General features: G+C 47.7%; 2 protein-coding genes across 3 annotated transcripts; one reads left to right on the plus strand and one right to left on the minus strand.

Moving 5' to 3' along the window:
- The first annotated feature begins 8944 nt into the window (after positions 1-8944).
- On the plus strand, positions 8945-10797 carry LOC133920116 (lysM domain receptor-like kinase 3). The gene has a single exon (XM_062364770.1). The coding sequence runs from the start codon at positions 9075-9077 to the stop codon at positions 10338-10340; it is 1266 nt and encodes a 421-aa protein (XP_062220754.1). The 5' UTR covers positions 8945-9074; the 3' UTR covers positions 10341-10797.
- A 960-nt stretch (positions 10798-11757) lies between these two features.
- LOC133920117 (serine/threonine-protein phosphatase PP1) lies at positions 11758-15819 on the minus strand. 2 transcript variants are annotated; one of them, XM_062364772.1, is made up of 5 exons: positions 15626-15819; positions 15234-15459; positions 13419-13978; positions 13136-13330; positions 11758-12089 (listed from the first exon to the last, which is right to left on the minus strand). In XM_062364772.1, exons 2-5 carry the CDS (start codon positions 15409-15411, stop codon positions 12072-12074), a joined length of 951 nt encoding a protein of 316 aa, XP_062220756.1. In that variant the 5' UTR covers positions 15412-15459; positions 15626-15819; the 3' UTR covers positions 11758-12071. The 2 variants fall into 2 exon arrangements, with proteins under 2 accessions (XP_062220756.1, XP_062220755.1); XM_062364771.1 differs by having other exon boundaries at positions 15234-15477.
- Positions 15820-21217: the final 5398 nt, after the last annotated feature.

A 21217-nucleotide genomic window follows, 5' to 3' on the forward strand; every position in this document is an offset into this window, starting at 1 on the left:
CGGGTTGGAAGCAAGAGTAATCTATAACAAGTACCGCACTGGCAGAGCGCACCAGACAAAGAAATCCTATTTTTTCTCTTAAGTCACAGACTGGCGATCGCAAGCAGCTCGGCCGCGAGGGCTTCAATGCCCCGGTCTTTGGTCGGCCCCAAGGGTCCTCGGGTGGTCCTGCCACTTAGGCTTGGGTGGTCGAGATCACCCGACCCTAGGAGCCTCGTATGCCTCTGGGCACTCGGGCGCTCCGTTGAAAGAATCGAGTCCCCGGGCACCCGAGCTCGGAAGCACATCCCTCCTGGATCGATGAGCCGGAAGGCCGACAGCTGTCCGGTGAGTGGTTACATTCAGACAAGTCTGCTTTAAGTAAATGTATGTCCTCGAGTCACTCTCGGGGGCTCTCGCGGTTTAATCTGTTCGGCGAGGTGGCCTCCTCGCACGCAAAACCCTGCCGCGTGACTACTTTTTCCCAGATCGACAGACGGTTTGCAGAAAAGAGTAGCGTGCTTGCGATAACGTCTGACCGAAGCCCTTCGTGGTGGTCGTGGTGTTCGGTCCGCTTTTAAGGACCCCGAGCACTACCGAGTCCTCGGGTGCCCTGGGTAATCCTATCACTCGAGCTACTCGGGTAGTCCGGAGCTCAGGTCTCGGGGGCGGGCTATTAGTGCTCGGCCTGGCCCGTTTTAAGCCCGGGCACCACCGGACCGCGAGGACTCTTGGTCACATTCTCGCCCGCACGCGTCTCCTTTCTACTAACTGAGTGGTCGCAGGGCGAAAAAGTGTTCATCAGGCACGGCGTGTTCCGAGCGGGATTGATCCATCTCCCGGGCAAGGAAGTATGTGTCTTTGTTCTTAACTTAGGCGATGCGAATTCGCGAGAGCTTGAAGGCCGACTGTGCCAGCAACAGCGATCAAGACAACTTCCTCCTCGGGGACGGGAAGGTCGGGAACGGCCCGACTGAGTACTCCCTGGGACTTCAAAGTAAAACATCGGAAGAAGCGTTGAACACATAGAGAAACTGGAGTTGCAAGCCCAGGGAAAAACAGCCATTTAATATTCACAGGATACTTCCAAGGCATTTTCTAAGGGTTCACTCCTACATCTACAAACAAAAGAAAAGAGGCTACAAAAGATCTAGTCGGCGGCAGAAGCGTCGGCTGAATCCTCTGAGTCATCCCCGGGGGCTGGCGGCGGCGGCACCTCTCGCCTGAAGCCGGCCGCCACCTCAGCGGCGGTGCTCCGGACCGCTGCCCGGGCGGCCTCCCCCTCAGCCTCGACCACTCCCTCCCGCGCCGGCTCCAGTGGGAAGTTCGGGTCCCTGCTTCGGTAGCAGGCCAGGACGTGCTCGGCCACGGCACGTGCCAAACCACGTCCCTCCCGGGCAGCGAGTTCCTGGACTGCCCAAGGCAGGGTCTCGAGGCGCTCGCAGACCTGCTGCAACCCCAACACTTGTCGTGCGGGGCCGTCGCCTTTCTTGTCGTCGACAAGCCGTCCGAGACCACCCTTCTCCACGGCCCGTCGCATCCGCCGGAGTATGTCCTCCAGCATATGCTCGAGGTTGACCCGCGAGACAAAGGCAGTCTCGATTTTCTCCTTGGCGGCCCGCAGCTGTGCCTCGAGTCCCTGGTCCCTGGCCGGACCGGAAGAACCGCCAGCCGCGGTGGGGGCGGCAGCGTGCTTCGTCTTGGCCACCATCTCGGACAAGGCGCGTTCGCGCTCGGCCAGTTCCGCCTCGTGCTTCGCATTCTCCTCCACCCTGATAGCCGCGGCGGCCAACGCAGCAGCAGCTTCGCCCTCTCGGCGACTCAATTGGCCTTCTCGGCGACTCAGCTCATTCTCCCGCCGGGCCAACACATCCTCCTGTTGGGCCACCGAATCCTCCCGGGCACCGAGATCCGACGCCGATAGCTCATTGTCCACTTCCCGGATGGAGACGTCCTCCTCCCAGCGCTTGAATTCTTCTCTGATCTTCCGGAGATCGTCTTCCCAGCGCTGGAGGTCGGCGCGCGTCTTCTCGGCCGCGCCCTCCCGGCGGACCAGCTCGGCTTGCCGCTCCTCCGCAGCCCGCTCCCGGACTGCGACAGCCACCTCCCTCTCCTGCGCCTGCCCCATCCTGGCAAGGGCCTCGGCAGCTTGCTGCCTCGACGCCTCGGCCAAGCGGGCGGCGTCTTCTCGTTCCCACGCGGCCTCTGCCCGCGTGGTCTTCAGAGTTTCTCGTTCCCGCGCGGCTTCCGCGCGGATGTCTTCTAGGAGTTTCTGCTCCCGCGTGGCTGCCGCACGGGCCTCCTCCTGGGCGCCCGCCAGCTGCGCCTTCTCCAGTGCCAGGCGGGCGCACTCGGCTTCGAGCTCCCCCTCCTTGGCCTTCACCACTGCGCCCAGCTGCCCGACTGCTACTTGGACGCTTTTAATGGCGGCCAGGAAGGGATCGGCAGGCCGGCCGGGCACTGCGGGGGCCCAGGCTTCTCCGCGGGATGTCTCCAGGGGGGCCGAGCTCTCCGCCGGGCCTTGCACCGCCATCCACCCCGGGCTCTGCCTCCCCGGGGTAGTCTCCGTCGGAGCCAAGGTCTCGGACGACGGCCGCATTCCCGCATCATCCGTCCTGTCCGCCGGCCCCGGCAGAACATCCACCTCCACCATTATCCGCCCCGGGCTCTCCGCGCCCGGGGTAGGTTCCACCGGCACCCTTCTCTCGGCCGCCGCCTCCGCCTCTCTCCCAGGGGCCGCCACGTCAATTGGCACCTCCGCCGATCCTATGCCAGCCTCCGCCGTCGCAGCGGGCAGGCTCGGCTCTGGCCCCGGCGCCTGCTCTCTCTCCGTCACAGCAGCGCCTGCAGCCGGCCTACGGGAGACAAGTGAAAGTTGTCAAAACTTAGTTCGGGCCGAAAATGCCCATGGAAAAGTAAGAAAGAAGACTCACCGATACCGCCATTTGGCCGCTGGGAGCCTGATGTCCGGGTCCGGTGCCGTCGGTCCGGACTCCTCCCGCCGCCTCTTCCGCTGAGGGCTCGGCTGAGCCACTACGCGGGCCACGGGCGCCGTCGTGCGGACCTCGGGTGCCGCCGCACAGGTCTCGGTCTCCGCCGTGCAGGTCGCAGGCGTCGATGCAGGCCCCATCCGCACCAGGCGCGGCTCCAGCACCGGAAATGCCGCCGCTGCCGTCGGCGACGGCGGAGAATCCGGCACTAGGATCAAGGCCCGGGGACGCTTTCCCCGATCTCCCGGCGCCAACTCCTCAACAACTTCAGTGGCGCCCTCCTCTCTGGTACGGCGGCTGCCGCTTGCGGCGACCCCTTCACCAGCCTGCGCCGAACTACCAGCAACCTCATCGCCAAGTAGTTCCTCCAGCCCGGGGAGTTCGGAGGCCTCAAGACTCCGGCTTCTTGGCCGGTCCACGGGCCCCTGGGCATCGAACCCCGGCAGCCCCGCCATAATAGCCACCCGGTTGGGGTTGGCGCAGAGCGCCATCTCCGGCCACGGGAGCTCCGTCCGGCTCATGTCCTCCGTTCCGGTGATCACCCTTGTCATTCCCCGCAGTTCCGCCGCCCCCAGATCCCAGCTCGCGCCAATCTGGGTCCAGGTGATGTCCTCCGGCCCGGTGTAGAACCAGCTCGGCCGGGCCCGTTCTCGCAGAGGCGCCAACCGACGGCGCAGAAAGTCCACAACCACCATGACCGAGGTCAGCCCGCCCTCGCGCAGTTCCAGGATGCGCTCAAGCACCGGCTTCAGTCTCGCATCTTCTGGTGGCGGCGCCTCCCACGTCGATCGCCGAGGTTCCGCCGCCTTCTCTGGCAATTCGAGGCGCTCGTGGGGGTCGATGTCGACGAAGAACCAGTCCCGTCGCCATTCCTCCCACTTGCTGCGCAGCACCTGGGGAATGTAATGGTCCCCTAGGCCTTCCCGGAGTCGAAGGTTGCAGCACCCCGCGACGTCCGCCGTGGAGTGCCCCCTCTTCTTCCCCACCGGCCGAAGGACGAAGAAATGGCGAAGCAGCGTCGCCGACAGCATCATTCCCACAAACATTTCGCAGAGATGCGCGAAGACCGCCAACGCCACGACGGAATTGGGGCTTAGGTGCACCATTTGAATGCCGTACGTCTCCAGCACTTGCAGAAAGAAGGCGGAGAACGACGGCACTAGCCCCGCTGCCACGAAGGAGGTGAAGAGGACGGTCCGCCCAGGGACGGTCGTCGCCGGCGTCAGAGTCGCCGGCCTCACCGCCACAGCACCCTCCTGACCCTCCGGCACCAGCAGTTTCCTAATCTTGTCCGCCGCCTCCTCGTTCCTCAGGCGAGACTCCGGCAAGATGCTGTCCGAAGTCTTGTCCCGGCGTCCTCCTCCAACCCTCGTCATTTCGGCAAGATGGGGGATGTTTTCTGGTGGTGAAAAGAGAGAGAAGGGAGAATGCTCCGGTCGCCTGGGAGTTTCCTGAGGGCTTCGGAGCACAAAGAAGGCAGGAGCGCAAGTGCAAGAGAGCGTAAAAAGGGGAACGGACCGATCCGTTCCCCCTTTTATATCTCAAAATTCAAAAACTGCCGCCCGAACGGTTCGCTCGGCGAAGCGTCGCCTCGATCGGCGCGACTGTCAGGCGAATCTCCCGCCGATCGCGCGATGTCAGCGGTTGCCAGGCGTATTTTCCTCGATCTGCGCGGCGATCGCGCGTGCCGCCCGTATGGTTATCATACCCTTCGGAAGTTGTGTGGACACGCGTCCACTCATTTTCCCGTTGGAACATACTTGAGGTCTAGGTCCGCAAGGGCCACCCCTCGAAAGCTTGCCACATGGCGTCCGCACCAGCCTTGGCCTCGGTCGCAACGAAGGGCCCATTCGCAGTCTCCGTCCCATCGGCTACCAACGGGCCCGGGGGCTACTGTCGGTGTATTCAGAACCAGGGGTCCTTAAGTCCCGAGGCCAGGCCGGCCATCCATCACATGTCACCACCCTGCAAGGTAAGAAAAAGCTAAGTCCCGGGAGAAGGTGCTCGGGGCCGCCGCCTCTGGTTCCCGAGCACCCTAGTTCCCCGATGATCTGCAGGGCCCAAATACTAAGAACGAAGTGCTCGGGAGAGAGTGCTCGGGGCTGCACGTGGCAGCCCCCGAGGACTCGGTGCCCCGAAGGTCCCACCGAAGTGCTCGGAGGTCCCACCGAAGTGCTCGGGAGAGAGTGCTCGGGGCTGCACGTGGCAGCCCCCGAGGACTCGTGCCCCGAAGGTCCCACCGAAGTGCTCGGGAGAGAGTGCTCGGGGCTGCACGTGGCAGCCCTCAAGGACTCGGTGCCCCGAAGGTCCCACCGAAGTGCTCGGGAGAGAGTGCTCGGGGCTGCACGTGGCAGCCCTCGAGGACTCGGTGCCCCGAAGGTCCCACCGAAGTGCTCGGGAGAGAGTGCTCGGGGCTGCACGTGGCAGCCCCCGAGGACTCGGTTCCCCAAAGGTCTCACTCGAGTGCTCGGGAGAGAGTGCTCGGGGCTGCACGTGGCAGCCCCCGAGGACTCGGTTCCCCGAAGGTCTCACTCGAGTGCTCGGGAGAGAGTGCTCGGGGCTGCACGTGGTAGCCCCCGAGATCATTCAACAACCCGAAGGGTCCCGTCGTCAGGGTGTCATCCAGTCAAAGGCCCAATGCCGCATTTAATAGGCACGCGTGGTCTGACATCCTGACATCCTGACATTCTCAGCTGCCCACGCCCCAGTGTCAGACCCTGCCATGCACTGGCAGGGGGGCGTGGGTCCATTAAATGCACGGGTCCCGTCCCGTTTCATCCAGGTGCCTCGGGATAACGTTGCCAGAATCGAAGCGCTCGGCCTGCCACCCTGCCCTGGCAGAAGAACAAGACAGGGTGGGCGCACCGGGCACCTCTGAGACTGCCCGGTGGGCCCCTTTCATGGCGCCCCGAGGCTTCCGCAGCGGCTGGTGGTCGAATGCGCGCCGCATTTCTCCACCGCCCCTGTCACTTCGTCAAGATGAAATGATTACGCCTTTTCTCCGTGGCACCTTGGCATTCGCGTCCCCTCTTTCCCATTCAGGATATGTTGAGGTCGGCGCGCCTATAAAAGGAAAGGATGGAGAACACTAAAAAAAAAAGACAGCCCCCGACCACAAGACAACCAAGAGACCAGATAACCAACAATCTCTGACGAGCCAGGCCAAAGATAGATCGACAGACACTCGAACCAGCTCAAGTTAAGCTGGAACATAAGAGTCTCAAGCTCTTTGTAAACAGTTCTCCCCTTAGAACCAGATACCTCCTTGAAGAATCCCCTTCAAGGATAAATATAGCGCTCATACAGGAGTAGGGTGTTACGCCTCCGTGCGGCCCGAACCTGTCTAAAACCCGGCGTACCCACTAGCCATCGCATTTATTTCCGTTCCCGCTTATTTCCCACACAAGCTTTTCCAGGATCATCCCCCCGGCCGAATCTCTAAAAAGGGGTCTCTCGGGATCCCTGCGACAGGAGTTCACTCTCCGACACTACCTCTGTTCTTCTTGCTCACGGGAAGTCCAAAATCCCAAGCACTAGATCAACTCCTTCTCACAGCAAGTCCACTGCCGTCGTTTTGGATGGGAACTGCGTCGACTTGAAGCTGCAGGAAGCTAGAAACCGGCGGGGTGTTGGTGGATCTCTCAGAAGGCACAGCGATAGATCTCTCAGAAGGCCCGACTACATGGCCTCCGCCGCTGCCGGTCTCGTTGAAGTGCGCATGCGTGTGGGCAGGTGGTTGGGGAAGGACAGGGCGGTCCGTTTTTTTTAGTTTTGCAGGATTTTTTTCTAATTTATTTTTGGTTCTTTTATTAGGTGGGTAGCGGGAGGGGTGAGGGTAGGAAACGGGATTAGACCGTCTCTAATTATATTTCTTTTATTTTGTTTATTTTTCTGTTCTCATTTCATTTATTTTCTCTCATCTCCAACAGCTTTTCCTACCCTCACGAAGGGAAAGGAGAGAGAATCCCGTCATGAAGAAAATGACACTGAGAATCCCATCATGACGAGAACTATAAAGTAAAACCGTTGAAATACTAAAGTGAATAAAAAATCTTTCACGACAAAAATATCATCCCCGAAAAGCATCCCTTGGAGCTAGTCTTATACGAAGTTAAGCTGAGTAACGTCACAGTGCAGTTGTTCTTTTTAGCTAATGCTACAGTGACATGTGAACAGTAAGATCACTACACCATCTTGTCAAACAGTAAAAATTGCCGCTTTTTATTACTGTAACGCATCTCACGAATTACAGTGCGCTCTAATGTTGCTGGACCAACATCAGAGGATCTGGTTATGTGAGGAAAGGGTGACACACAAATTGTTTGGTTTTTGCTGCGTTGCTATCATGAAGGGCGACCAGTTCGTGGATTGGATGGGAGGCGGCTGAAATGAGAATGAGGAGGAGCAAATGCGTCATTCCAAAAAAATTATGTTAATTTGACTTGTTATTCATTGTTGCTTCTTTGTTGCAACTAACCAACCGCACAAATAGATCAGCACTGGCTTGAGTGTTGAGAGAGGAGAGAGTCGCCTAGTTGATTTTGTGATGGTATTGGACAGACGTCGCAGGCTCACAGTCACATCGCTGTCAACCCCAACAAACAATTTGTTCTCCTCGTTTAATTGTCTTATCTCATCATCGACCGATCAGAGAGAAAAGAAGAAGAAGAAGTAGGCAAAAGCACCAAGCTGGCAACTAAGCTTGAAGCTCTTGTGAATTGTGATCCAGACTAGGACCAGTCGCACTGCACGCACTTATCAATCAGCCTCTAGTTAGGGTTCGAAAATACGACAGTTATTCAATAATTATTATAGTTATCGAGCTTACCGATCCATACCGATTTTATAATACGAACGGTTTTCAAATTTGAATTTTAAAAATTTTAAAAATAAAAAATAAGAAAAATCCTAAAAAAAAGTAGAGACCATTCTAAGACCTTCTATGGTTTTTTTTTTTCAAAAATAATGTCGTTTGCATCATATTCTATAGGGAGGAAGTTTGAAAAAAAGAAAAAAGTTTAAACGTGCAGCTCATGTATTAACTCATGTTAAGGAAAAATTAAACATGCAAATATGTAGTTTTCTTGTATATGGTATATCTTAATAGGATCTTTAAAATTAGTTTCACTTCATTTAGAGCTTTATTAATTTCTCCATAATTTTTACAAAGTTCACAAGCATAAAGTGAATATGTTAAGAAACATCACTGTAATTAATTTTATCATATCTACCATTATTTTCCTACAAAAAACATAGTATAAGTAACCTAATAAAAGTGGTTTCACTAATTTTGGAGGTACGATGAGTTAGTTATGAATTAATCTAGTTGTAACACATTTACACAATTATACATGTTACAATAACTATTTCATGAGCTCATGTGTTTTTAAAAGACATAGGATTATGTAAAAAGACTAACAAAATTGGTTTCATGATTTTTTAATTAGCAAAGAGTTAACTATGTATTTAGCTATGTTTAGCAAATATATTTTCTCACAGAAAATATTCAACTTTGTTATGAGTATAAATTCTTTTATCATGTAGATCATGTTACAAGAGAATCAACAAAATTTGTTTTATTTGATTTGAACCTCAAATGAATTATTATTGATTTTACAAGTTTAAGCTATTTTTAAATTTGTTTATTAAATTTCACTGAGATTCGAGAAAACCGCTCTATAAATCAGGGAAACTGAACCGTTACTCAAGAAATACGGTCAATACAGAAATAATGGTCAATAAATCGTTGAATTCATTCGGTTATCGGTGCAATTCGATCGGTTACCAAATATCGATTCGATCGATTTTTCTCCAATTTTAATTTGGCTGAGTGAATTTTGAATAAATTTCTACCAAATTTTGATTAATTTTCGTAATAACCGTGAATTTTCGATTACTGAAACCGGTTTTGGTGTCCAAACTATATTATAAACCTTTGCCTCTAGTCGCCTCCCTCCCTCCCTCCCTCCCCCAGCGACAGCGAGTCTTTCTCTAGTCTGTCCACGGGACCACGGCTCCACGCCGGAGAGAAGGAGCAAGCTTTATCACGCCCGCACTTCGAAACAGACAGAAAGAGGGGTCGGGTTGTTGCATCAGGCGCCTCCCATGGTCGGCCCCAAGCCGCAGCCGAATCGGATGTGCAAGTCCAAGAGCGCCATCGCCACCACCACCTCCTCCTCCTCCATGGCCGCCGCCGCCGCCTCCACCCCGAGAAACCACCGCTCGCCGCGATCCACCACCACCTACCCGGCTGCCTTCTCCTACTCCTCTTCCACCACCTCCTCCTCCGCCGCATCCCTCGCCGCGCTCCGCGACTCCCTCCCCGAACTCCCCCTCCTCTTCACCTTCCACGACCTCGCCGCTGCCACCGCCAACTTCTCCTCCTCCCACCGCCTCGTCCACGCCGCCGCCTCCTCCTCCTCCAACTCCTTCCGCTGCTCCCTCCGCGGCCATCCCGCCGCCGTCTTCCGCCGCCCGCTCCGCCGCGACGCCCGCGAGGTCTCCTCCCGCCTAGCCGTCCTCGGTCACTGCCACCACGCCGCCATCGCACGCCTCCTCGGCGCCGCTGCATCCCCCGACCGCACCACGCTCTTCCTCGCCTACGAGTTCGTCTCCGACGCGGCCCCGCTCTCCGCGCTCCTCCGAAACCCCAAGAACCCGTCTTTCACCCCGCTCGCCTCCTGGCACTCGCGGCTCCAGCTCGCCGCCGACGTCTGCGACGCCCTCCACTACGTCCACCTCCAGGCCGACACCGTCCATAACCGCCTCTCCGCCTCCTCCGTCCTCGTCTGCGGCGACGGGCCCCTCTTCCGCGCCAAGATCGCCCATTTCGGCGCCGCGGACCTCGCCGGCGAGCTTCCGGTGGACCAGAAAGATGAAAAAGAAGCAAAGGGCTCCGGGCACCGCCGCACCGGCAGCCGAGGGAGGCGGATCGAGGGTACGCGCGGGTACATGGCGCCGGAGCTCATCGCGGGTGGCCCGCCATCGCGGCGCTCCGACGTGTTCGCTCTGGGCGTGGTGCTCCTGGAGCTGGTGTCCGGGCAGGAACCGTTGAGGTACGAGCTGGTGAACCGCGCGACGGGGGAGTACGAGAGGACGTCGCTGATCGAGGCTGCGGAGGCCACTGCGGCAGAGGGCGGCGGGGAGGCGATGCGGCGGTGGGTGGATCGGAGGCTGAGGGACTCGTTCCCCGTGGACGCGGCCGAGTCGCTGACGGTGCTGGCGCTGCGGTGCGTGGCCAAGGATCCCTTGGCGCGGCCGGACATGTCGTGGGTCGCCGCCAAGGTGTCGAAGCTGTTCCTGGAGGCGCCGGAGTGGGCCAGCAAGTTCCGCGTGCCCACCGACATCTCCATCTCCATCGCTCCCAGGTGAGATCATCTGAGGTGATGCTCCTTTACGCCGGAGCCAGGCGCCATTGCTCTGCCCCCGCACGCCGGCGAGTCAAGCAAGCATTGGCTTCGTCGCCGGAATTGACTCCTACAGAGAGTTGCTGATCGCATCACGCTAACGAAGCTTAGCCAGCCAGTGGTAGAGTTGAGATGCTTACAGTATCGTAGATATCTTGCTAGTACATACAGTAGCTTGCCTTGCCAATAATTTGATTGTTCTTTCATTGTTAATTTGGGAATTTAGGCAGATTTAGACAAATTTTGCTTTGTTTTCTTTCTCTTGTTCCTATTGCTGATGTAAACAGGAGTGATACATTTGCATATAGTATTACACATAGATTCAGCTTTGGCTGATAAAATATCTGAGATTAGGCAGATGTACACGCTTACTAAAAGTGAAGAAAGAAAGAAATATCCAGGAAATCGTAGAAATTTGTCAATGCTCTGTGTAAGTATGTATGGATTAATGGTTTTGGTGTCTTTTGGATCTTGGCCTACTGTGGCAGAAAATTGCTGTTGTTTATTTCTTCCCCTGGCGTGGATGTGTCTGATCGTCAATTCAATGTGGAGAAAATTTCATCGACCGAACCAGGTCGCTGAGTGAGTGCGGCATGTCGTAGGCAACGGGGAATCTGACGCTGTTGCTGTGTGCAATTTCTCCTCTCCCAGTTCGCGTCCAGGATTACATGTTGCAACGACAGGTTGTCAAAATTCTTCGTACAGGTCCTATCTATTCTGATCATTTTGACAGAACCTAATTCCGATGCCTCGAAAAGAAGAAAAAAAAAATCGAATTCTACTAGTAGCTCTGCTAGTTTGGCTCTGTGCTATATCTCGATCTGTAAAGTGCTTCAAGGAATGCAACAATAGGAAAAAAAATATATATGAGATCGGTTTGTGATATGTATCCTCTACTTTTCTCATATGTGTTCAATCAGATCGTTAGATCTAAAACGAACAGCATGGATCAGATCTTACGGAGACCTTTTTGTAAAAGATCATATATAATTTTCTTCCCAACAACATAGGTTCAGAATTCTACTAGCAGTAGGCTACCACCCTAGAAAAACATAGCCTTTTCATGAATCATGGTCTATGATGTCTTACGGGTAAAAAGCATGGATTTTCCAATTTCTTTTTCCTTGCTAGTCTGCCAGTGCCTGGGTGCTGGATATGTTACCTTGCATTATGGATGACTGCAAACTGACAATGCTGCGTTGCACCATGGATAACTTTGCTCATTCCTGCCAGACGCTCATATTACGTTGAACGCAGATTGAAACAGCTGAACCCAAAAAAGAAAAGGAAAGGAAAAAGATCCATGTTCATATTATTCAGAAATCGGAAGGAACTGACGCTGACAGTTGTGATCACCATGCTCACTGGATGGAAATTCGGACTAACGGCACCCAAAAGGCTCTAGCTATTTTATTAGAGTATGCCTGCCTGAATCTTTCGAATTTAGGACGGAAACGGAGAACAGTCTTCATTCACATCCTCTCATATGATAGGAGATCCACACAGTAAAAAAGAAACAATAATACATTACAAGAGTGTTAATCCAACATGGAAGATGTACAGTTCCATCGAGAGGAGAGTTGTACACATCTGCTTTGCTGTTTCAGGCCCAGAGGTATATGCAAAAATGCTAGTTAGTTGCAGCCGCTGAAGATATACCCCGGTAGATCGCAGCTCGCTCATCATCAGGCCATTGTCACCATCCTCTCAATGACTATCAAAAAAGAGGGGAAAATATGAAATTTAGTCGCATTTAAGTGTTGGCGTCACCAATTTATCAAAACACAAAGGTACTCAAAGAGTCATGCGATTATGAATGAATGTTTTTTTTCCCTTTTTCTTTTTGGCTGTGGCTAACCAAGTTTCAAATCCAAATCAACCTTCCCAATAAGTATGATAATGTGTTAATGTAGTACAGGACCAGAGCTGGGTCAGTTCCTCATTTTTATTCCAATGTATATGGACGGTTCACCCAAACTATTCGAGGATATAATGCTATTTTCCTTACATCCTCAATATGATATCGAATTAGCATCTCAGACCATCTGTCATTCTTGTTCTGCCATACTCAGTGGGGAACAAAACAAGATAGGTCTACTTGAAATATGGGTTCAACTGTTATGTAACCTTTATTATGGGTTGAACTGTATGAAAGGTCAATGCCAGAACCAACTATGCCCCTAATGATTATGACATGCACTGCCACAGCATAAAACTAGAAATGAAATATAATGGGATAAATTGAAATCTGCCCAAAGATATTGTAAAGCAATCTGATAAACCATGCAACTTGGCATAAATTTTCAAATGACAAAAAAAAAACAATGTCAAAGCAGACATGCACAGATCAATTTCAATTGTAAAGGCCAATGGCAAGGCGCCAAGCTAATAGTAAAGGGGTTGCAGTCATTTGTTGGTATAATAGGTACTGCAAGAGATAGGCTTAACTATGTCTATAAATCACTATTGCATCCAGTTGGGCCAACTTGGAAGTGCCATTAAGCAATGAAAGAGTTCTGGTGAAAGGTTTGGTGTTCAGACTGAGAAGTGCTTGAATACTCACACGTTCAAAAAGTAAATGGCTGCAATATTTTGTAGCGAATGGTAACACTAGCACACCACATTATCAGTTTATATTGTTTTTGCAAATTAAGAACATCAGTCATAATCATAGGAAAATGACCAAACAATTTTATAGGGCAACAATAGTGTGCTTAGCAGAGGGTACATATAAACTGCCTCCATGTTAATTATGCGTACCTTGAAGCCAGATTTGGTATTAGTTGAACCAGCCAACATCTTCCTCGCAGGCTTCAGTATTTGGAAGGAGCACATCAATGTCTCATCTACACTCATCATGGCACCAGCGTTATCAAATTCTCCACAGTAGTTAGGGGCCGAGAATATTGTTACGAGTTGGCGGTCAGCGAAAAACTCATATCCATCTTCGACGACCTGAATATCAACAAGATAACCATAAGTAAACATTCGATTCGCTTGACAAGGGAATAAGTAAGTCACATTCTTTCAGAGCACAACACACCTGATGGGCTCGGCAGATGAGGTCTAAATCGTGCTTCTCAAGGAATTCAGACACTTTATCAGGCCCGAATGTATATGAAACACCTCGATCATTCATGGCCCAGCCTTGTGCTTCATTTGAAGGATCAGACCAAAGAAGATCACAGAGCAATCCAGTATCAGGAACGTCTGTGGGGCGATTCAGGTTGAGTATTTGATCCAGCTTGTTCAACTCCGGAGAAAGACCACCATGCATACAGAGAATCTTTTCATCTATCAATGCTGCCACTGGCAAGCAGTTAAAACAGTCTGTGAAAGTTTTCCAGAGTTTTACACTGAATCTGCGCTTGCACTCGTCATAAAAACCATATATGCGATTTACTGATGCACATTCATGGTTGCCCCTTAGAAGAAAGAAGTTCTCTGGGTACTTGACCTTGTAAGCCAAAAGAAGGCATATTGTTTCGAGGCTTTGCTTTCCACGGTCCACATAATCACCCAGGAAAAGGTAGTTGGCCTGAGGTGGATATCCACCATAATCGAACAGCCTCAGGAGATCAGAATACTGGCCGTGGACATCACCTGGTCAGAAGAAAATATGCAAGATCAACATTTGTTATGAAGCTTTATTAAAGGAGTTTGAGGCTAACTGATACTCGAAATAACTAAGTAATTATAGATATCATTAGATAACTTGAGATTTTTTTTATCCGACAAGATATTAATTGAAGGATTTTTTTTATCTAGCATGAAAGGGGTATATATCATGGTATGAAGCTTTGCTATGAAAATTGTTTGCATGACCTATAGATCTGCACATTGGAGCCATTGCTCGTCACATACAACAATGCCACAGCATGAAAACCCATAAGGGAGCTAAAATAGTCGTGCTTTATCAGCAATTAAACACATGTTAACTGTCAGTGGCTTATCTTAGTGTGCAATCTTGTCAACAATACAAGTGAAATACCAAACACTCAAGACTTCCATACAGGACAAAGATGATAGTTATCCAGTTTACAATCGCTTTAGTGAACTTTAGTTTAAGTACACTGCTTTGATTTCCCATATAGGATGTTGTTATTTATATGTTCACATGGTTATAAACATCAATGTTCTCTCCAAGGTTTTCACATGATAATATCCTTCTACAAGTAACTGGAGCCCCCAAAAAGATTGAGGATATGGCAGATTTTTGGAGCATCTGAAACACGATCTTGACATTGCAGTTTCATTAGGGATGGGCGTGGAGCGATCCATAGATCCACTCTAGTTCAACTTACATAACTAACTTTACAATATGAGGTAGAAAAATTGTCTAGTTAGTTAATTAAGTGGAACTGGAGGGGATCCATGGATATCCATTGGTGCTCCATCCCCATCCCTAAGTTTCATCAGACGAAGGCCACAATGACTCACCAGTCACCTAATGCATTGATTCCTCGAGAGTTAGCATCCGAATATCAGCACGTATGTGCAAAATCTAAAGTAGGACCATCGAATCAACCCTAAAGAATTAGCAGTTTTCTGTGAGCAAATACAATCAGAGAGTTTCTATTCCCAGAATGCCTAATCACAAGAAACAGCTTCTAATATACAATAAACCTCCACTCCAGTTCTGAATCGATTCTTCAAGCCATGAAAAACCTAAGAAGGAACGGACATGGTTAGCTTTTCAATCAGAAGATCGGGTTTAGTACATCAGCAAGACCCCCAAAAAGGCACAGACCAAATAGCGTGCTACCCGTTGACCAACCAAACCAATCCCCAAGATGACATCTCGGGTGCTACCGGCATGAAGAAATTGCTCAGGCGCCACAAGAAATAGGAGAAATACCGCAGATTTTGATGGGGGCCTCGAGCTCCAGGAGGTTGGGCTGCTGCAGGAAGATCTCCTTGGCGGCGGCGCAGAGCTGCTTAATCTCCGACTCCGACAGCTGCGCGTTCTTCCCCGGCTTCAGATTCTTGACCTCCATCAGCCGCCGTATGACGTCGTCTAGCAAAGCCGGATCCATCTCCTTCCTTCTCCGAGCTCTTCAACCCTCCCACCACTCCTCTTGAAACTTCTCAACAACTCAAGACTAGTAACAGTTAAGCGAAAACAAAAACTTTACAAGGAAAACTCAAGTACAGATCGAAGAAATCTTGTTTGCTCTGCTCTTGGGAGTGATTAGAGGAGGAAGAGGGATTCAGTTTGTGATCAGTTTATTTGGGGCACAAAGATACTACCTTTCCTTGGTCTTTTTGGGCTTCTTTATTGCCTCTGTTTCTTTTCCTAGGATGCTCTCTTGTTCTTGTTCTTGTTCTTGGAGGCTGTTTGGTGGGTTTTTGGAGGGGATTCGGATTGGATTTGTGACCGCCCTCTCTGATTTCTAGGTCTTGCCTGTCTCTCTCCTCCCCTGTACCAATTCCCCAAACACTTGTATTGGACTTTGGAATAAAAGCAAGGAAAAACTACAAATCAATCCCTGAATTTTGTCTGATCTTTAAATTTCACCGTAAACTATAAAATTAGATATATTTTATCGTTAATTTTATAATGCCCTTAATTTTTATTATAAACTATAAAATCAGATATATTTCATCTAAACTTTATAATACCACTCAAATAATACCCTAACTGGTTTTAGAGGTAGTTTTACCTATATGATGGGTAGGGATAAAAATGGGTGGAAAAAATCTCATTCCGTTTTCTACTTTTCTTCCGACCGTTTTTGTATTTTTGGGATTTAAATAGGAACGAGATGAAAACAGAAAAATTAATGTGAAAACGAAGCCAAAACGGTTTAGCTATTTTCCCTATCATTTTTTTAAATCTCATTTTTATTCAGAAAATTCCTACAGATTCTCGTTTTTAGCTACCGCCGCTGAGACACTTGAGCTCACGCTCACCCGCCGTTCTGCGCACCACTCCTATCGGTCGTCGTTGAGCCACCTGAGCTCGCGCTCCCGCCGTCCTTCACCGAAGCAAGTTTGACGGCGGCAAGAACCTCCACTACCACTCTTACCATTCTACCGCTCCAGCTCCACCATCTCCTGCCGCTATCACCGTCCTTCACCAGAGTTTCTTGTCACTCTCAATGTAGTGTAAAGAACTGCAAAAAAAATGCATAGAAATTAGCTAGTAGAAGATGTTCTTTTGTGTTCTTTTTCGAGCCTAACATGCTATGTATATTAAGGTTAGTGACTAGCTAAGTAGAAGTAGTTTAGCGTATGGTGAAGGGAATTTGTATGTTCCATTTCGTACAGAGATTATTAGTGTAACTGTATAAGCGGTGGTAAACATGGCTGAGGCATGCAGTGAATGATGTAAATCTATAGCAAGCGGCGAAATCATATCACAAAGGGAGCTATTGGCAATTGTAGCGTATGGTCGGTGTTTTTGATTGAATTATCGATTTCCGACCGATACCGGCTTATTTCCATTCGGATTGAATCGTTTTCGATATCCTGACATTCTTGAGTTTGTATCTGTTTCTAGCTTTCACGTTTTCGATTCCGTTTTTAGAGAAAATGTGAAAGTAAAAATAGTTAGGGTTTTTCCAACGGTTCCTGTCCATTTTCATCCATAATGGTGAGTATGCATGAATATTTTTGCCACAAGGGCCTGGTGACATAGCTAATTTGGTCCAGTTCACCATCCACCTCGCGAAGACGTGGCGGCACAAACCCTGATGGCATCCCGTGTTAGCTCAACTAGATGTTGAATGATGATGAAACAACATGATCGAGTCAATATATGACAAAACCACTTAAAAAAAAGGAAGAATAAAAATAAGATTAAGTGACATGTAGCACAGACTCTCGCGGCAGCCCGTGTTAGCTCAGCTAGACATCGAACGATAATGAAGCAACATGACCGAGTCAATATATGGTAAAATCACTTGAAAAAAAAAAGAATAAAACCAAGACTAAGTGACATGTAGCACAGACACTGACGGCAACCTGTGTTAGCTCAGTTAAACGTTGAATGATGATGCAACATTACCGAGTCAATATATAGCAAAACCACTTAAAGAAAAGAATAAAAAAGATTAAATGACATGTCAGTCCGCATGGTTTAACCGCCGATGCAGACTTATTACATAGGCAAAATCACCCTCCAAAACTGGCTATGGTGTTATTTGAGTAGAATTGTAAAGTTAGGTGAAATATATCTGGTTTCATAGTTTCGGGTGAAATTTGAGTGGTATTATATTATGGTGAAATATGTTTGATTTTATAGTTTATGATGAAAATTAAATAATATTATAAAATTTAGGATAAAATATATCTGGTCTCATAGATCAGGTAAAATTTAAAGATAAGCTAAGGTTCCGAGGGTGATCTATAGGCTGTCCGAAAAGCAAATCCCTTTTTATGGTTAAGCCCTCCATTTACTTAATCTGTTATGTTTGAATCCTTGGTTGGAGCTTACAAGAACATTTTTGGACGATTGCGTTTTCTTTCTCCTCCGCCCATCTCCTTTTCATCTGGCATTTCGTTGTTTGCGTCTGTCTGGTGTAGTGTTGTTGCTTTGCATACTAGTGGCGTGTTGGATGGATGGAAGCTACTCAATAGTCAGTGCCAATACTAGTGATGTTTGTAGAAAAATTGCTCAAAGTATTTATGAGTTGGAGAGACTCCTTTTTCTGTACTGTGTATGTACCTTTTGTCTTGTCTCCACAACTGCTAATTGTAATTGAAGTAATGCTCTGAAGAAGCATATGAAATTTAAAATTAGTGTCATGATTTCTAAAAAATAGTTTCATAGAACACATGAATTCGGTAGAAAATAGTTTAATTTTCACATGAATAAAAAAATTAATACGTCCAAAACAAAACAACACTTATATCGTGTGAATTGTTGAGATCCATAGTTAATCATGATGTTGACTTGTATCTGGACAAAATTATTCTAGGGCAAAGGAGTGAACTAGGTTTTTATTTGAGGGTGAGCAAGATTTTTAGTGGTATTTCTTCTCGAGCTTCCTAGTACATAAATTGTGATTGCTTGTTTTCTTAGAAGCTTTTCACTTTGTTCACTTCCAACTTTTACAGTTGTTGACTGCTATGTAGAAATAACTTTCAGCTACTCACAGTCACATATTGTAAATAAGAAAATTTCCATTTTATGAAAAATTGCCTGTGCATAACAGATGTATCTAAAACTCCATCCCTATACTTCTTGTAATACCCTGAACATTCAAGAAAAAAAAAAAACGTTGACCACGGGAGCGGCAAGAGGGCAAAAAAATGATATATTTTTTTTACTTGTGATCGACGACCGTGGTTGCATATATCTCGTCAAACAATTATGTTTGACTACTCATATGTTACATTTGGAGCCCAGATCACAGAGTTACAAGCAATGGACAATTGGATGGTCGAGAGGGCTAGAAACATTAATCCCTAGCCTATCTGTAACCTTGGCTGCTGCCATCTTGGTCTTGCTGCTGCATGTGCTATAGTAGCCACTTTTTACAATACCAAACCAAGGAAGAGAAGAAGAGAAGAGAAAGAGAAAAGGTGTGAAAGGGGAAACGAGGAGGATCTACAGCCCTAGTTTTTATTTTCAAGGTTAGTGTTCAATTGATGTGTCCCAAACAATTGGATGATTTTTTGGTCTTAGACTTAGGGATTTAGGGTTAGAACCCATGGGGATCACATGGATCAAAATGGGTTTTTGTGCACCTGTTTCACAGCCTGCATTTTCGAGGGTCTTAGGTTTCGAATTAACCAGGTCCGTAATAACGAAAGTTATAGATGATTTCATAATAGTCCCATATTGTATTTATATGCAATTTTTGGCTAATTAAATTGAGGGATATGGATTTTCAAATTTTCTTGAATAATATGCCGTCGACTGATTATGATGTCCAGGTTTTGAGTAGTTTTGGGGGCTTTAGAGCCCAAATCACTTATGGGTGTAATTGAAAATGCTGTAGATATTTTAACTTTTTTTCTAAGCATTACTCATACATCTTTTTATCCTGAGTAATTTTATTAATATGGAGCTCTAAATTCTGTTGCCAGCATTAGGTTTGAGTTTTTGCCAGTCTACTTTGAAGTTCAAATTAAACATGCTAAATGTCCAAATTAAGTTAGGGCATGACTGAAAATATTTTAGTTCTTTTTATATATGGGGTAAATGTATCTATTTACCTCCATAGGTTATGTAGAAAAATAGATACAAAATTATTGAGTAACAGTTTTGTAGTGAATCGATGGTTGTTGGGGCTATTTTGGGGGAATTGAGGCGTTTGAGCGTAGTAACATGTTATGGTATGAAATTACTTGATAATGTAGTTTTAAATATGTCATCACTTTTGTTGAATAAGGTGGTATTGCCTCTGGTCGTTCTTAGAAAAACTTCCTTCATCATCTTTGGTAAAGAGACAAATAACATAGCGGTGTGACCGATGCTATGTTTATATTCATGTCTTGCATCTCTTATGAATAAAATAAAGTACACAACATTAAGAACAATAATTTGGTTTATCTTCATGCTCAATCATGGTATGATTGCTGGTTGTTAAGCTATACAAGTGAATTATGCTTTTGAACTTATAGTTGTTATACTAGAATGCTTCATTTCCTGATTTATTAAGATTATGGATGATGTTGTTCGATGGTGCATGGTGTATGTTATTTTGCATTCCTTGAATTGAATCCATGCTATTTTATTACTATTGACTATGCCATTGGTCTTATGGATTGGTGCTTGTGTTGTTCATTATAAGGGTTATCAAAAGAATTGAGCATTCATGTTGATTCATATGCATACATATGCATTTCATATAGAGATAAAAGCTGGTCACCAACATTAGACTCTCAAATGAAGTTGCATCATAGCATTCATGCATCTTTAATGTTTGGAGAAATGGTTATGGGGCATTCTAGGAAATTGAATGGCAGTTGTTATTTCATGAAGAAGTGTACCTTTAATTACTCATGTCCTTGCATATCATTGTGATATAACCTTTGTTTTAAACTTAATAATAAACCGCATGTGACATATGTGTATATTCAAACCATTGCTTGCTGAGTTTATCTCACCCTGTTATATATTTTATTGGTGTGTTTAGGCTGGTTGACGATCATGATGGGCTTGGGACTTAGAAGCATGCACGTACTTCTTCATCACAATAATAATCTAGTCCATGCTTTAAAACTCACTTTAGTAATGTGACTCTATGCTCAGGTTAAACTACTGTCTAAAAGGGGAGTTAGTCTTGTTTATGCTAAGCGAGATATAAGGGTGTGGTTTGTGCCGTTATGAGTTTATTTTACTTCTTATATCATATTTGAAATCCTTATTATCATGCATGTATTATTTATGCCTGTTTTGCTACATAATACAAAAGAGATGCTGCCGAAATTTAGCTATATTATGCTTAGTTGCAGGAGTAGGGTGTTGCAGTTCTAGATTTCACCACTTATACACCATTGAGAAAATTCTTTCCAATGGCATATAGTGATGTATCAAAGCCCCTAGATTTAAACGAGGTCATCCATTTACAACTACTAGCACTTACAGAGGATAGTGAGTCTTTTCTTCAGAGTATTCTATTCCAAGGATAGCATCAGTTCTCTAGATGAGTGAACTACCCTTCTAATGATGCAAGCCTGGAGTATATATGTTTCTCAATTTGATTTTGGACCCTTCCCTTTTTCTTCTCTCCTTTTCTCAATGGGAGGTAGGTGTGTTCTCATGTGTGATCATGCACATAGTCTAGACAAAAAACAAACATGGATGGTGAGGACTGAAGACTGATTACTGTTGAATGGTTTCATACTTGCATGTTTTCTTTTTGTCATCCTGCCTTTGGAATCTTTGAA

This window comes from Phragmites australis, chromosome 5 (assembly GCF_958298935.1).
Source record: "Phragmites australis chromosome 5, lpPhrAust1.1, whole genome shotgun sequence".
Taxonomy (NCBI): Eukaryota; Viridiplantae; Streptophyta; class Magnoliopsida; order Poales; family Poaceae; genus Phragmites; species Phragmites australis.

Excerpts from the sequence above, each read along its gene's own strand:
- LOC133920116 (XM_062364770.1), top strand. The coding sequence starts at position 9,075 with ATGGTCGGCCCCAAGCCGCAGCCGAATCGGATGTGCAAGTCCAAGAGC.
- LOC133920117 (XM_062364772.1), bottom strand. The coding sequence starts at position 15,411 with ATGGATCCGGCTTTGCTAGACGACGTCATACGGCGGCTGATGGAGGTC. Across the intron at positions 13,979-15,233 it reads GGCCCCCATCAAAATCTGCG|GTGATGTCCACGGCCAGTAT; the intron begins GTATTTCTCCTA and ends TCTTCTGACCAG. Across the intron at positions 13,331-13,418 it reads TCATCTGCCGAGCCCATCAG|GTCGTCGAAGATGGATATGA; the intron begins GTGTGTTGTGCT and ends GTTGATATTCAG.